At 49.8% G+C, this 15,618-nt stretch overlaps 1 protein-coding gene across 2 annotated transcripts in view; it reads left to right on the top strand.

The window, feature by feature from the left end:
• The window catches only part of LOC101878841 (sodium- and chloride-dependent GABA transporter 2), a 29,651-nt gene extending 14,923 nt beyond the window's left edge, over positions 1–14,728 (top strand). For both annotated transcript variants that reach the window (XM_031044927.2, XM_005144377.3), the window contains 8 exons: positions 7,128–7,231; positions 10,000–10,124; positions 10,642–10,754; positions 10,900–11,037; positions 11,593–11,695; positions 12,412–12,512; positions 12,937–13,107; positions 14,224–14,728. In XM_031044927.2, coding sequence (XP_030900787.1) covers positions 7,128–7,231; positions 10,000–10,124; positions 10,642–10,754; positions 10,900–11,037; positions 11,593–11,695; positions 12,412–12,512; positions 12,937–13,107; positions 14,224–14,343 — 975 coding nt within the window. In that variant the 3' untranslated portion in view covers positions 14,344–14,728. The remainder of the gene's footprint in view (positions 1–7,127; positions 7,232–9,999; positions 10,125–10,641; positions 10,755–10,899; positions 11,038–11,592; positions 11,696–12,411; positions 12,513–12,936; positions 13,108–14,223) is intronic.
• Positions 14,729–15,618: the final 890 nt, after the last annotated feature.

Here is a 15,618-nt window from a genome sequence, read left to right as displayed (position 1 = left end):
TGAATGTTTTGCTTCTCTGGGAGAAAAGCAGGGATCTGTACCAGCAGCTGCCTTCCTCCAGCATGTTTTAATCATCCTGCTGAATCAGGGAACAGGGCTTGAGGTTTCGCTTGCATTTTTCCATCAGGGAGGGAAGGGTTAGTACCCCAAGCCCCACACATGTGCTGTGCCCCCCTCTCTCTGTTCAGGGACAGCGTGAGTCCTGCCAGCCTGTCGGGGCCAAGTCAATTGTAATTGATTTGTGCTCAGAGGACGATGAGCTGTAATTGTTTATCTGCAATCCTGCACTGCCTGGAAAAGTGGGAGATCCTTTAGTGCCTGGGAAGGGATCCTGGGAATTGAAACAAAAAAGTTAAAGATACTGGGCTTAGTGTAAACCTTATGATAGGGCATCTCAAGGGGAGGTTTAACCAAAGGGCAAACAATGTGCAAGGGGACAAAATCAGATCTCTGTTAAAGTATATAAAAAACTAGGTGAAAAGAGGGGATGAATTATTTAGCAGATTCTACCAGGGGAGCAGCAGAAGCTGAGATGTGATTAAGTGTCAGAATATCAGACTGGTGTGTGGAAATCATTGCTTTTCACCTGCCAAATGACCTTGGACAGAACTGGGAAATCCTGCCTGTGAGAGCTCAGTATAACTGATTGATCGCTGTCTCTTCTGGCCATGAAGTCCACAATGCCCTAAATCTTCCTGTACCTTTATCTTATAAATCTATGAAATGCTTACCATTCAAATGGTAAATAAAATTCACATGGTAGGTAGATCAGACTCTACAGAGAAAGTGTCCAGGTCTTGAATGATGAAATCCAGTTCTGCTCAAATACAAGCAGATAACAGCAAAACCACTAAAGGGATTATCTATTTTGAGCCGTACATCCCCAACCTAAAAAAATCCCCCAAAGCAACCCCATAGTATGTGTTTCATTTGTATATAATATTACCATGTTAGCATGCCAGCCATGCAAGCCCCAAATTTTCACCTCCCTCCTTGATTGCATTTTCTGTGCTCCAGAAAGTTCATATTTATTTCATAGACTGGGTTGTGTTTTAACCAAAAGGTGATCATAAAATAGTTGGGGTTGGGAAGGACCTTAAGAAATCCTGGGGTTGTTCACCATTTCCAGTTTTGATCACTCCACTCCTTGCAGTTATCTTTGTGGCAATTTTATCCATTGTTTATTTCAGTAGATAACCCTGGAGATTTCTGGATGTGATTAAGGAGAGAGATGAACAGTGTGACCCATTGGTGGGAAGCTGAAAAGAGGAATTCAGACTAGAAATCAGGTTTAAATGTGGGAAACTTGTAATTAGAAGAACTTTCTTCAGACTATAGCAAGTTCTCTGTTACTTGATGCTTTCATACCATGACCATTTGAATAGACATATTTAAAGAGAGGATGGATGGGCTTGGTGAAGAATATACTGTCTGTGTTTGGGTTTGCTTTACAGAGAAGAAATGTAATGGTCTTCTTTCACTCTGATATCAAGTCTCAAGTGATTTTAGCTATGTTTCCTTAGATTCAATGAGTGAGAAAGGAGGAGTTAAATTCAGCAGCCCCTGAGAACCCAACACTGCCCAGACTGTGCCATGGTACCCCGCCTGGCTGTGTGCAGCTAAGTTCAGAGCATTTACCTTCATCCAACCTCTGCTTCTGTTGTCTCTCCATCTCTCATCTGCACTGCTTTTCATATAACCTTCTAATTTTCTTTCACCCATTTCCCTGGTGGTTACTTCTTGGAGCAGTGCTTGCCCCTGCAGAGTCCCCACAGGACCCTGCTTCCTGATGGATGTGGCAAGAAGGGGAAGCAAGAGTTGAAGGTGCCCCCAGCTCTTTGTGGGGGCTGTCTGCTGTGCCTGTGACCAGGGAGGGAGATGATGGGGATCATGTTTTTCACTGGAGCAGCTCTTGCTGCTGAGGCTGTGATGAGTAGGCCACCCTGGGGAGGATGGGAAGTACACGCATCTTGCAGGGCTGTGACTCAGTTAACCATGGGCCCCATAGCCACTTGGGGAAGGGATCAGAGCCCCAGATCCTCTCCAAGTTCAAACCCCTCCTGCTGCTGCTCCACAGCTAGCAAGAGCTGCTGCTTCCCAGCAAGATGGGAGGGCAGCCATGGGCCTGCTAAATATTATTTGTTCCCCTTATTTATTATTTTCCCAGCAAGCCTTTAACTTGACCCTATGTGCTCAGTCTGTGCTGTTGCCAGCCCCCTGCCTCCCCTTTCTGAAGGCGAGTGTGCTTGTTTTCCTGCTGGAGGGTGACCTGCTGCGCCTGTATGTGGATGCGTGTGCTGGCATGCTATGCTGACCCCTCACACCCCAGTCCTAGAGAGGGTCTGTGAGCCCAAGCACCACTGCCTGCCCTGCCTGGGGGGCAGAGGGCAAGTATGGGGCAGCAGGGAGGGAGAGCTTGCAGCTCCTATGTCTTCCTGGAGGGGCTTTGGGCTAGCATCCTGTCCTCCACCATGCTGGAGCAATGCATCTGTGTGGGGTGAACCACAGCTGTATTTACCTTGTGGTGCTTCCTTCTCCTCCCACACCTCTCACGAGCCCTGCTGGGTCTGATTTCAGTGCAGACATAGCAGGGAGGCATAAAGCCATCGTTCTGTCTGTCTGCAAGCAGCAGGGTAGGGAGGACCATAAAACCTGGCTTCCCAGGCAGCAAGGAGCATCCCTCCTCCTGCCCCTCCTCACATCCTGGGGCAGGCAGCTGTGCTCTTTGGAATGAACCAGAACCCTGTTTATTTTCTTGCGTGTTTAAAGAAACTCCAGCAGTAGGATGCGTAAAACATCCCTATGGGTCAGCAGATGCCCTGCGTGTGAAGGTTACATGAGGTCATTGCTCTTCAGCAGGACATTGTGAGGCCTGGAATATGGGCACAAGGAGATTAACCAGGGAAAAAAGCCCCCACTCCCAAGGAGCCCATGGATGTATTTTCTGAGCAGCTGGGGCTTGGGGTGGGAATGTGATGCTTGGCCAGTTGTAGGGTGGGCAGAAGGGCTGAGAACTGCTTATGGCAGTGATTCATTCTCTGCCTCTTCTCTCAGGAGGTAAATAACGACAAGGGAAAGCATTGGCCTGGGTTGTGCAGCATGGTGGTGGGCTCCTTGCAGCATCTTGCACTGCTGTGGGATGTGGACTGGGTCTTTGGGCAGGGGCCTGTGGGCCAGTCCTAAATGAAGGAAAAAAGGCAATAATCTGGAAGTGATGCCCTGGGTTTTATGAGTGCCTTGAGGTGAAACCTTGGCAATCAAGATCTCCTTTTTCAGGCTGGGCTGAAGCCATGTGTTTGCATGGTGCAGAGGGTGGCTGGTGGGATGTGCCAGCGCCGCAGTCTGACTTGTGAGACATGATGCTGGGAGCCAAAGAAACACTGGTTGAACTGCATCTCTACACTTGGGTGGTTTTGGCTCTTTACGCAGCATGTATCCACTCTGTACTGTATTGTCTTTGCTTGCTGATGGGGACAGTTTAGTGCTTCTCAGCATGGCACCCGTGTTTGATGTACGGCATACACTGGGGTTCAATAATGTTTTGCTCAAATATGGCCTTTATTGTTACTTGAAAGTGCTCTGGGATCTTCCTAAGGAAGGATCTGTTTCAGTACAGGGGGCTATTAAATTCCAGTACATGTAATAAAGCGAATATTGCTGAGAAAATTAAGGGGCGCAGGAGTATGTCCTCTTATAGGCCATAACCATCTTGGATAACTGCAGCTCAGGTGTGAAGGCTTTGACTAAAAGCAGAGAGTAGGCGGTTATTATGAACTGGTGTAAACTACATGTTCAAGGAATTGAATTATGAATTAAATATACTGGATGGCTTAGAGAACTGCAGACAGCAATCAAATCAAAATACCCCTGCTGCCAACGTGCCAGCAAAATCTGAGCAGGATAAGCTTTACCAGTCTCTTTGGGAGTGGTGGCTAAAGAACAGCGACATGCTTTTATCTGCAGGGGAAAGAGAGCACTGCCTGACCCCAGAGAGCCTCTTTAGTCAGAGTGGGAATATTAAAACAGTGAGAGGCTGTTGATCAGCAGCACAGGAGGGAAAGGGGGAGTCTTGGAAAGGCTGAAAACACATTCCACTGAGTCACTGCACAGAGAGAAATGAGCACAGGCAGCAGGCGGGAGGGAAAGGTTTTGGTTCCTGCTTTCCAGAGTGGTCTGTATAGCCCCTGTGAGCCCATGGGGCCAATGCACAGTGTTTATGAGAGGCTCAAGGAGGAGGCTGGACCACAGACAGACTGAGACTCCTTCCAACCTCAGTGATCCTGTAGTCCTGGGATGTGCTGCTGCTGTTGGGCTGTGTCACTGGTGGGCCAGGAGCACTCTCAGCATCAGTTGTTGCAGTCCATTGGCCCCTAAGCATTCTGGAAACTGCCTGGGAGGGTGGCAAGGATGAAAGGTGGCTTGGTCTTTTGCCCAAGAGCTGCAGTAACTTTTTAAAATGGGAAATAAAGTGCATGCAGCATAACTGGTGCTTACAGTTATGCTGACTAAATAGGATCATAAGCTCTGCAAGCCAAGTTTAGCTTTATTTACAGTTGCAGTCATAAGCTGCCTTGTTTCAAAGGGAGCGTATGCAAAGGTGGGTCCTGTAGTCCCTGAAGAGCCAGCACTTTGGGGATGATTTCTCACATGGGCCAGTGTGCACGCAATGGGTGTTGTGTTGGTCAGGGCAGGCAGTGGAGCGGGGAGCCCACAGACCCCATGCTAGTCTCTGCTACACAGTCAAGGGTATCACTGGGTTTTCGAAATGAGCCACCTTGTGAGTTACAAGAGCTATTGAACCTTGGTGTCTTAATATTTGGCTTCTACTATGGCTGGAAAAGCATCCATTCTTTTCTTGCCCCTGGGATATTTCTCAGGTTTCTTGGTTGTGTGATTTACCTTGTATTTAGCACTGGCTGAGTCTTTCTCACCATAGCTTTATGACCAGTGGGGATGCTGAGTTCCTGCCTTTTTCCTGTTTCCTGGATGTTGCAAAATTCATAGGTAGTCGGTATCCTTGAGGTTTCTATGAACTGTTAAATCTGGTTGAAAATTGTCTACTGGGTTCAATGTTATGGCAAACACGGGGTAGGCATTTTGATGGCAAAAGTCTTACCTTCACAAGTTGAACTTTAAGGGCTCCAACATGCATGAGCAGGTGTGATTTGAGGTTGAATTTGATGGAAAACCAAAGCTCTAGCAATGAACAGGAAAATGAAAAGCAAACTTAGGAAAACATTTCACCCCAATCTCTGCAAAGACACTTAAATTATTGATGCAAAGGTCTCAGTGGGTCCAGCGCCTTGTTGTGCCTACAAAATAGCTGAAAAGCAAAGGCTATGCCCTTACTGCCCCCAGGCACAGCAATGCTTTAGGAATCAGTTATAAAAAGGGCTTTGATTATGGTTTTTTTCCTAATCTTTTTGAAATGCAAAAATGAGCTAGTGCCCTGCTCTGTAAACCTACCTCCCCACGCAGCTCCTCCAGAAAGAATAAAGTACACTGAGGTTAATTACTTTTTCTATGTCCCAATGCATCAAGCTAGCTGTCCCAGACCCACCTCATCATCTATCCCTTCCCGTCCTACAGATCAGAGATTTGATCTGACTCTCTGTGAAATTGTGAGCAGAATTTCCATGGGCTGAAGAGAAGGTGGTGGGGCTGAAATCAGCTGAGTTGCTTTCAGGGCAGTCAGGGAGAGCAGTTTCACCCAATCTAACCCTAGCAGCACTTTGCTTTCTGTCCCTGCAGACTGTGCTCTTGGGTCTTGCTGCACTGGCTAGGGTGAGGATTCATTTTGTGTGGCTGTTACTTGAGCTAAAACCAGAATTTCCTCCAGAAAATCACAGCTGAGGGGATTGTAACATCCCTTCATAAGGCCCATCAGCCTAGGAATTGCTCTTTCATCAGTATGGAAGAGGAAGGGTAGAACCATGCATTGGTGAGGGTGGCCTGAGCAACAGGGGTGCTTGTGCGGATGTTGTCCAGCTGCCCATTTCCTCAGGACATGAGGTCTTGGCTGACCTGTACGGTTGTGATTTGGAGTCATCAAACCCACTGTGGTGCTTTCCATTGACTTTTGTTCTTTCCAGAGGGCATCCTGGGGTAAGGCTGGTGTCTGTCCAAGGGATCACCAGCACTGCTACATGGAGGAAGGAGCGTATAGTCAAATGGAGACTTCTCTCATTAAAGTTGTCATTAAAGAAATTCTCTTCTGCTTTTCTTTCCTGACTAGCTTCTCTTTTGTCTCTAGAATGTGGCTATCCTTCAGCACCAGCTGAATTATCATCTTACCTCTATTTTATAAATCCTTTAGGAATTAAAGTCTTAGAAAACAGAGGGTTTAATTAATAATCTTTGTCATTGCTTCATTCCTCACTGTTAGTTCCTGCTTTTGCTGTTCTCTGCAGAGGGCAGTGGCAGTGGTTACATTGGTGACTGCACACAGCTGGGCTTTCAGATCAAATTTGGCATTGACAAATGTCAGCCTTGGAGCACGGGGATGTATTACTGACAGAGAGAGTGAAGCGGAGTTCAAAGGCGCCTCACGGGACTAACAGCATTCTTGTAATGTTTTTAGGAGCTGTCTTTTGCAAACAGCTCTGTTTATTTCTAGTACTCCTCTCCTCCTCCCCAGTTAAGTTTAAGTTTTGGGACCTTTAAAATAGGTCTTGGAGAGAAGGGGCACTGCCAGCAGCTGTATGTACCCATGGCACCCAGTGGAAGACACTTGCCCAAATCAAGCTCCTCTCCTCTGCTAGCAGACAGCTCCTTCAGCTCTCAATAGGAAGTATTCATCTGGTCTTTTGCTGCTATGAGGCACAGCATTCTGCATATCTGTTCAAGGAAGAACGAGATGATGATGAAGACCTCTGTGTTTGCAAGGGTACTGGTGCATCCCTTCCCTTTGGCACTCTTAGCACCCACTGGGTGCCTCCCTGAGCACTGAAATTCCTGGCACTGTATAACCTGCCCCTAGAAAAAGCTTGTGTAAATGCTGGGTTTTGCTGACCTCCTCATCACTGGCCATTCTACTGGTTATGACAACTCTGCCTCTTTGCATCCATGCAGCATCTGTGCTCTGTGATGGCCTTGTCTTCTCACCTGTGTTTGCGTCTCCCTTGCAGGTCTGGATGGATGCAGGCACTCAAATCTTCTTTTCGTATGCAATTTGTCTGGGATGCCTGACAGCTCTGGGCAGCTATAACAAATACCATAACAACTGCTACAGGTAACTGGAGCACGGCTCTGCTGCCTAGAGCCTTCCCCTCCCTGAACGTCAGTCTGCACAGCCTGGTGAAGGCTACTGTCCTTCTGAAGTGCTGTTTTCTGTTTCTGTTCAAGACATAAGAAAACTTTTCCTTTCTCTCTGCTTTCTACCCAAGGGAACATTCTGTCCATGCCATGGATGACAATTTCTCTCTTCCACAGTAGCTGAGACCCAGCAAAGTCAAATTCTCTTCAATAGCTTTGTGAGCCCAGCCCACACCACAACCTCCCCTATTATGCAGTGCATGAGTAGCCATAGGGGAAGCAGAGCTGTGAGATCTGATGGCTCTAGAGTCCTTTCACCTTGTGATTTATCCTTCCTAGGTTCATTTCAACCTAATGTCTTGCACAGCTGTGAGTGCTCTGGGTCCCTCTGTGGTATCTATGGCCTACATGTGAGTCCAAAAATAGGAGTTCTGTTTCTTGTATACTCTCCCTGTGCTGGACTGCCCTTGATCAGAGATGGGTTGGGTTGACAGATAGAATCAGGCTGTCCAGTTGAAGTGGCCAGGTGAAAATAAACTAATTTTGCTGTAGATGCATCCAGCATCTGGAGCTGCATCTGCTGGTTTAAAAGGCTAGTGTGAGTGGAAGAGGTCACCTCTGGGTAAAACTACCTACCTCCCTTCCCACCCTTTCTCTACTGACTGTGTTGCTCCTGACACTGGGTTCTCCTCCTAACTTTTAAATTCAAAACAGTGGCTGTTGCCATGGAAGGTCCAGGCAGACCACTGGCTACATGGTCTTTGCTTGGTGTCCTTCTCTTCACCTTAGAAGTTCACTCCTACTGTAGGGAAGCCTCTTCGACAGTGCTTGGACTGGGACTCTTCTTCCTTTTCACGTCCCTTCTCCCAGATACAAATTTAAGAGAAAAAAGCTGTAGGGAAAGAAGAAATAATGGATCTGCCTCCATGCAGCAACAGCCTGTGGCATGTTCTAGAGCACTAGGCCTTTGCATATCCAGTCTACATGTGTAGCATGGAGATGATGATGTGGGCTGCTTAGCAGCAAGACTGAAAAGAGGTTCTGTAACTGCAGCTGGGAGATGCTATGGAAGGGGGAGAGATATCTGATCACACACAGACCCTTTATGCTATTTGGCTTTGCTAGGGAATCAATTATTAGTTTTGGTGTCAAACCTCCTACCAGGTTGTTCCCAGGCATGGACCCAGTTCTAATGAGTTGGTCTTGTGCTCTGCAGCCTTGGTTTGCGTAGGAAGACATGACCAGGTTTTAACAGGACAAAGGGACACCAGCATGGTGCCCCACTCACACCAGGCCAAGCCTTTGGTGATCAGGAAGAGAACAGGATGTGTGCAGGAGGGACTGTTGTTTGTGTGGCAGCAGTTCATGATGGCACTAAATAACACAGATCACTTTTTCTGGGACAGTAGGAGCTCCTTGGCTTCCTTTCAGGTGAAAATCTGGATAGACCTCTTTACTCTGGCTATTCCCTGTATGTTACTCTCCACCACAACATCCCTTCCCACTTACCAGGTGACTGGAAAACACCTTCCAGGACATGCCTTTCTAAGGAGGGTTTGACCTGCCATGCATATATCCAGGGAAAAGAGGGAGAAACACTTGGAAGGAAGAACTATTTGAAATAAATGGGAATTTGCATAAAATGGCTGAGGATATAATATGAGTAGAGAGCAGACAGTTTATAGCAACCTGAGAAATGAGGTTCTGACACAGGCTTCCCTTTGGGTTAGCTGAGCATGGCAGAACATGACTTTCTTTACCAGGTGGGAGATGTGCGGGAACTTGCCCTGCAGCCTCTTTCAGTCTCTCCTGCCTTAGAAACTGAGTGCAAAGGCAGAGCAGTGGTGTTAGGTGCTGTGCAGCAGCCCTGGACAATGCAAAGAGCTGTATTTAGGAAGGAATAATCTGAATTTGTATGGTGCAGGAGCTACTGCACTGTCTCTCTAGAAATGGTTGCAGACCATGAACAGATCTGGTTAACATGCAGGGAGGAGCATGAAGCCCCAGAAATTCTCAGTGCCTAAAGACTGGCATGGAAAATCACACTGGATTTGCAGCATAGCATTTAATAAAGTCAGAGCAGGCCATGAAATGCCGGGAGGGGTGCGTTCAGTTTGGTTCAAAACATCTCAAAAAGATGCTGCAAATGTTATTGTTGTCCCCAGGGTTGCAGTCGCAAGAGGACTAGGGAGACTGGAGCGTGAAAAGGAATTGGATAGATAAGAGATGTTTAGTTTAAAGAGTAGATGGATGAGCGTGAGATGAAAACAAATACAAAAGGGAATAGATCAGAGAAAATAGGATGTCTCTATTAATCTTTTTCTCATAATGCAAGGACCAGGAAATACAGAGAAGTGTTGAGAACCAAGAAGATTGTAACTAGTCTGAGAAATCTATTGAGGAAAAAGCACGTCCCCTTCTTAGACAAGCACAATCTCTGGTACTCTGCTACAGGAGAGAGGAGAAAGAAAAGTATCAGGCATGTAGATGTGTAGCAAGATTATTTCATGACCCAGAAGTTTAGGTGAGGAATGCACCTTCATGCTGTCCTTGGAGAAGGCTTTCCCTGGGGGTCCTGCTGTGTTGGCCACCCTGGGGCAGCTCCTGGTGCTGGGCTGAGCTGTGGGGATGCTGGGAGAGAGGCCCTGCTGTGGGCACAGTGGCTGGGTGCTGCCCAGGGTCTGCCATGGGGTGTGGGTCATACCTGCACCTTCACCTGTCTGATGCTGTGCCTCATCCTCCCAGGGACTGCGTGGCCCTCTGCTTCCTCAACAGCGGCACCAGCTTTGTGGCTGGCTTTGCAATCTTCTCCATCCTGGGCTTCATGGCAGGGGAGCAAGGTGTGCCCATTGCTGAGGTGGCTGAGTCGGGTGAGTGGGGACCATGCTTTGATGGGGCCGTGGGGTGCTGCCACTTGACACCCCAGTGACAGGGGCATGCCTGCAGGGTTCCCATCCTGGCAGGCAGCTCTGCTCCCTGCCTCCAAATATCAGGGAGAAGTGAATGCACACTCATGAAATATTAAGATGCTGTGGCTTGAGGTTAATATAAGCTGGGTTAGGGTCAGGCAGCTTCTGTCTCTTGGTGGTGCTGTGAGGTGCCTGCATGGCATGTGCCCAGGCTTGTGCTGTGCTCAGAGGCTTTCCTTGGCTCCCAGCCCTTGCTGCAGTGATTCAGCCAGAGCTTGCTGTGTCCCCTGTCCCTCCCTTCCCACTGGCTCCTCCATCCCCCCAGGAGCCTGGGCTTCATGCACAGTGCTGGTATAACAGGAGCGAAAAGCTGCATGGTGGCAGGCTGTGCCTTGGCTGGGTGGTGGCCTCAGGGAGGTCTGTGCCAACCATGCCATACTACTGCCATTGCCCCACTCTAAAGCCCTTTTCCCTGCAGGGCCTGGCCTGGCATTCATCGCCTACCCTCGCGCTGTGGTCATGCTGCCCTTCTCTCCGCTCTGGGCATGCTTCTTCTTCCTGATGGTTGTTTTGTTGGGACTGGACAGCCAGGTAAAGGTGCAGGTGGAGGGCAATTCCCTGCCAGACAGAAGCCACTGCCTCTTCAGGACAGGCTTGAATGTGGCTGAGGAAGGGGAGTGGGGCTGGGGAGCCAGTCAGGATGGGCTGATGGAGGTGGGATCTTTGCTCTTTGCAGTTTGTCTGCGTGGAGAGCCTCGTCACAGCTCTCGTGGACATGTACCCCACCATCTTCCGCAAGAAGAACCGCCGTGAGACCCTCATCCTGATGGTCTCCATCCTCTCCTATCTGGTTGGGTTGGTGATGCTCACAGAGGTATTTTGGGCTCAGACCCACTGTGTGGTGCTTGCTGGGTCTGGGTGCCACCCACTAGAGTGACAGCACCCAGTGGGTGGTGGGGTCATGCTGGGACCAAGAGCTTGCTTGTGAGACCCATCCTGCTGCATAGTGCCTGGAGGAGGCTGCCCTTCCTTCCCTGTGGTGTTCACATTTTCCCTTTGAGCCATCACCCCTTACGCCAGTCACAGTCCTGACACTTCTCCTGCTAAGACTGACAATTGGAGCTCTGTGCAGCCCATGTTGTGGTTATAGATTTATTTTCACACAAGCCAAACCAGCCCTGGAATGAAGGGTTGCAGAGACTCCTGAGAGCAGGGCAGCTGCATGTCTCCATCAGTCCTTAAGCACAAGAGACATGGCCTTTGCTGCTGGCTAAAAGCCCACCAAAGAGAGAGGAAAGGACCTCCAGCTCTGGGGAAGATGTTGAGTTTGTTTCCTGCTGTTTCCAGAGCTCTTTTGCCTGTGCCTGATTCCTCTCCCCTCTCTCCTTCCCTCCTTCCCTCACCTGGCTGCCCACTTGGCCCTTCCCAGGGTGGGATGTATGTCTTCCAGCTCTTTGATTACTATGCTGCCAGTGGCATGTGCCTGCTCTTTGTGGCCATCTTCGAGACTCTCTGCATCGCCTGGGTCTATGGTGAGTATCAACTAAGGGGTGTCCCCAGCTCTCATCTCTCAGGTTCTGCTTGGTCCATCCTCACGATGCTGGTCTGTAGCTCATCTTGGCAATTGCTTCATAGTGCAAAGCAGACCTCTAAACCCTTGCTTTGATGTCCCTGGACTCAGCTGGTGGGGGCTTCCTCACAGCAATGCCCTGGGGAATCTATTTGGCAGATATCCCCACTATGTTCCTACATGTCCTTGCTTTTAAGGCCCTCCTTCCTTGAGGACTTGGAGCTGGCTGAGGAATCTTTTCCCTGCCTGTGTATAGAGGAGTCTGAGACAGTCAAACGTTTTTAAGACCTCTGTGTCAGCCTTGACATTCTCAAGGGATGGGTAAACCCTGGGTTCAGGTCCCAGACTGGGGGATCATAGAATCATAGAACCAACAAGGCTGGAAAGTACCTCTAAGGTCATCAAGAACAATCTTTACCCCATGACAGCCAAGTCCAACACTAAGCCGTGTCACTAAGAGCTTGGTCCTGCTGACCTATTGGGCTGTTCTGGGGCAGGATAATGTTCCTCCAGGATGAAGACTGAAGCTGGTCACACTCCTGGCGAGCTCCCCAGCAGGGCTATTGGCTATGAGGTACTGCCTCATGTTCCAGGGAGCACCCAAACAGTGGTGAAGCAGGACACCAGACATGTCCTCCTCCCTTTGTAGCAGCAAGGCCTCTTTCTTGTCTCCCTCAGGTGCTGAACGTTTCTATGATAACATTGAAGATATGATCGGCTACCGGCCATGGCCCATCATCAAATACTGCTGGCTTTTCATCACACCGGCAGTCTGCATGGTGAGGGCCCGCAGGAAGACGAGCTGTGGGGAGAAGATGGGCAGAGCTGGGTGCCTCTGTGATGTAGATACCCATACCTGTCCAGAGGAATGTGAATATGTACACAGGCTTATGTGACTGGTACTATGGGAACATGTTCTGTGTGTGGCTTTGGTGGCCAGGTGTGGGGCTAAACAATGGGGAGAGAGGCCCATCTCAGCAGTGATTGAGGTGTCTGGGGGGGTGAGCTTCTTGCTGCCATGCCCAGTGCTGCATATGGGGCTCTCCCAGCAAAGCTTGCTTGACTGGTGTCTCCTTTGTTGCTGTCCTGGGGAGCTCTTTGTCCCCATGGGGCTCTGCGCAGGCACGCACTCACCAGGATCTCTCCTGGCTCATGGTGTTGATTTTCTTGCTCTTTTTCTCTTGGTCTCTTCTATCTCTACAGGCAACCTTCCTGTTTTCTCTGATCAAATACACCCCCTTGACCTACAACAAGAAGTATGTGTACCCATGGTGGGGAGACACCCTGGGCTGGCTGTTGGCGCTCTCCTCCATGGTGTGCATCCCTTTCTGGATAGTCTACAAGCTCTCCACCACCAAAGGCTCCCTCAGAGAGGTGAGGCTGGTGCTCTGGGATCAGGGCATGGGCTCTACTTCTGTGTTGAAGCCCAGACTTGCAGGGGGATAACCTGTATGTGGCAGGTTAATTAGCAGGGAGTCTAGAATAAGCCAATTTAATGAGTACAATGCTATAACAGACTTGGTTTTTAAGTTCTGCCTGGCTGAATGACTGCTCTAAGCTGGCTCTTGCCTCTTGGCACCCTTTGCTTATTGCTTCTGTCTCTTTGCAAGCACCATTAGGAAAATGTTCATTAGATGGAGAGGGTAAAGTTGATCTCCAGTGCCCTGAGTCAGCCTGGTGGCTGCCATTGACTGAGGGTTGAGGGAGAAGTTCCAGATCCCATGAGCACTGTGAGCAGCTGAGTTCCCCAGTCTGTGCTAAGGTCATAGGGGATGGATCACCAGGATTTTTTGTTTCCATTGCATCCTCAGTGTCCTAGAGCTGCTGTGACTCATTGCTGGCTGCCCTGGATCTGCACTGGGAGGCCAGGGAGCTGGCAAACCAGATGTAGCTCCAGGCAGGCATCACATCCCTGCCATGGCTCACAGTTTCCTGGGGAGGTTTCACACAGTCCTGAACCTCCAGGATCCCACTTGTTCTCTGCCTCCTCCAGGTGCCTCAGGAATGGGTTGTGATAGCAATAGGGCCCTCACCTCTGCATCCAGCACAGACAGGGAGGAGGGGGCACAGCTGCATGATGTAGCGGGTAGCTCCTTATGCAATTGCTGTCCTAGCTGAAGTCAAACCGATGTGCACAGGGTTTCCCTTTGTAGTCTGTGTGGATGGAGGGGATGACCAGGACCTATTTGGGCACCAACCTTTCTTTGGGCTGCTTTCAAGCCCTGGCCTGAAGTAAATGGAGAACGGTTTCCTAATGTGTCTCAGGTATCGTATGAGCTCAGTGCTTGTCTTGGGACAAGTGACTGGTTAGAAGATGAGTTTATCCCCCCAAGTTTCTGTAGTGCTGGTTCCTTACCTGGGACAACTCTGGCATTTAGGGACCAGCCCTGCAGCCTTACCTGGCTTTCTAAATGATACCCATGTCTGGAAGGGAGGGCTCAGGACATTTTGTCCTTGCAGCTGAGTTCAATGCCTGTCTTTACCTTCCAGCGGCTCCGCCAACTCACCTGCCCACTTGAGGACTTGTCTTCCAGGCCAGGCGTGGGACAGCCCCTTCCCTCCACCAGAGCTGACCTCCTGATGTTGACAGAGCTCGAATCTCATTGCTAGGACCAGTGGGGCTCTCCCTCTCTTCCCCCAGGATGGTTTCTGTACAACCTTTACCACCTGCTGGATAATGCAAGGCTTCTTCGCTTGCCAAGGAGAGAGGGATTTCTGGGCTGAGATCCCTTCACTGGAAGATTCAAAAGGCTGAGGAAGAGGCTGCCATGGAGATGGTCTGTGTGGAGTTAAAAATGCACCTTAATCCTCTCCCTGGAGAGGGCTCTGAAGGAGCAGATCAAGCACTGGTGTTCCTGAGCATTCCCAGCCTGCTGGTGGGCAGAAAGGAAGAACTGATCCTGGAGTGGAGAGTGTCAGAGAGTCTCAGAGGTGTGGCTCTGGTGTGGACTTTGGGAGCTTCTCTATTCATTCCATTAAATCCTTGTTTTTCCCCTCTAGATCTGCTCTGTCTCAGTTTTGTCTCACCAGCATCCCTTGCTCAAGGCGTATTAGACAGGATGTGAGTTAATGGGGCTGTGTTGGGCTTTCAGCTCTGGCTCTCTGTTGCAGTGGCACACCAGTACAGGAGGGTGGCCAGAGGAGAGGAAGCTTGGTTAGGATAGGAAGGAAATCAGGGTACACTAGTTTGGAGGCCCCTGCATGTGTTAGGCCTGGGTACCTGGGTGGTGAGTGTAATGCCACCTTCTGCTGGAGCCATTGCCAGCCAAAACAGTCATCTGGGTGATGAGTCACTGGGCTACTCTGTGTGGGTTTGTGTTTTCTTCATGCAGGTGAAGGCTCATGGGAAACTCCCCCTCCCCTCTGCAGGTCTAGGTCTTTTTTGTGCTGACTGCCTTCCAGGTGCTCTAAGAACCAGTCGTTTTGGTTTTCCTGCCTATGGAGGAAGAGCTGAGCTGCTGAAGCAGGATCTGTGTGTTATTTCTATACACAGGGCCCCTTGCTTCCAGGCTGTTTGGGTAAAAAAACAATGCAAAAATGAAAGACCTTGTGTTCTAAGTGCTATAGCCGCAGCATCCGAGGAGGGCAGCCAGAGGACACCTAACCCCGGGAACCTGGATGGCTCCCAGGAAACCCTGAGGAAAGCTGGGAGCTGAGCGAGTGGCCGGCAGGCTCCCGGCTTCCCGAAGCGCACACGGACACGGGTGGGAGCCGTGCCACAGCTCCTGGTGCCGCGGCAAGAGGCGAATTAAAGCAATCCGCACCATCAGCCACAAGGTGGCCCCAGGACCTCACCTACCTCCGCGCAGGGCCCGGCCGCCCCTTCGGAAGGGGCTCTGCGCCGGGAGCTCTGCTCGCCCTGCCGGGGCTTGCCCGTTCACTAGC

This window comes from Melopsittacus undulatus, chromosome 5, assembly GCF_012275295.1.
Source record: "Melopsittacus undulatus isolate bMelUnd1 chromosome 5, bMelUnd1.mat.Z, whole genome shotgun sequence".
Lineage (NCBI taxonomy): Eukaryota > Metazoa > Chordata > Aves > Psittaciformes > Psittaculidae > Melopsittacus > Melopsittacus undulatus.
This window is presented reverse-complemented; position numbering and strand designations above follow the sequence as displayed.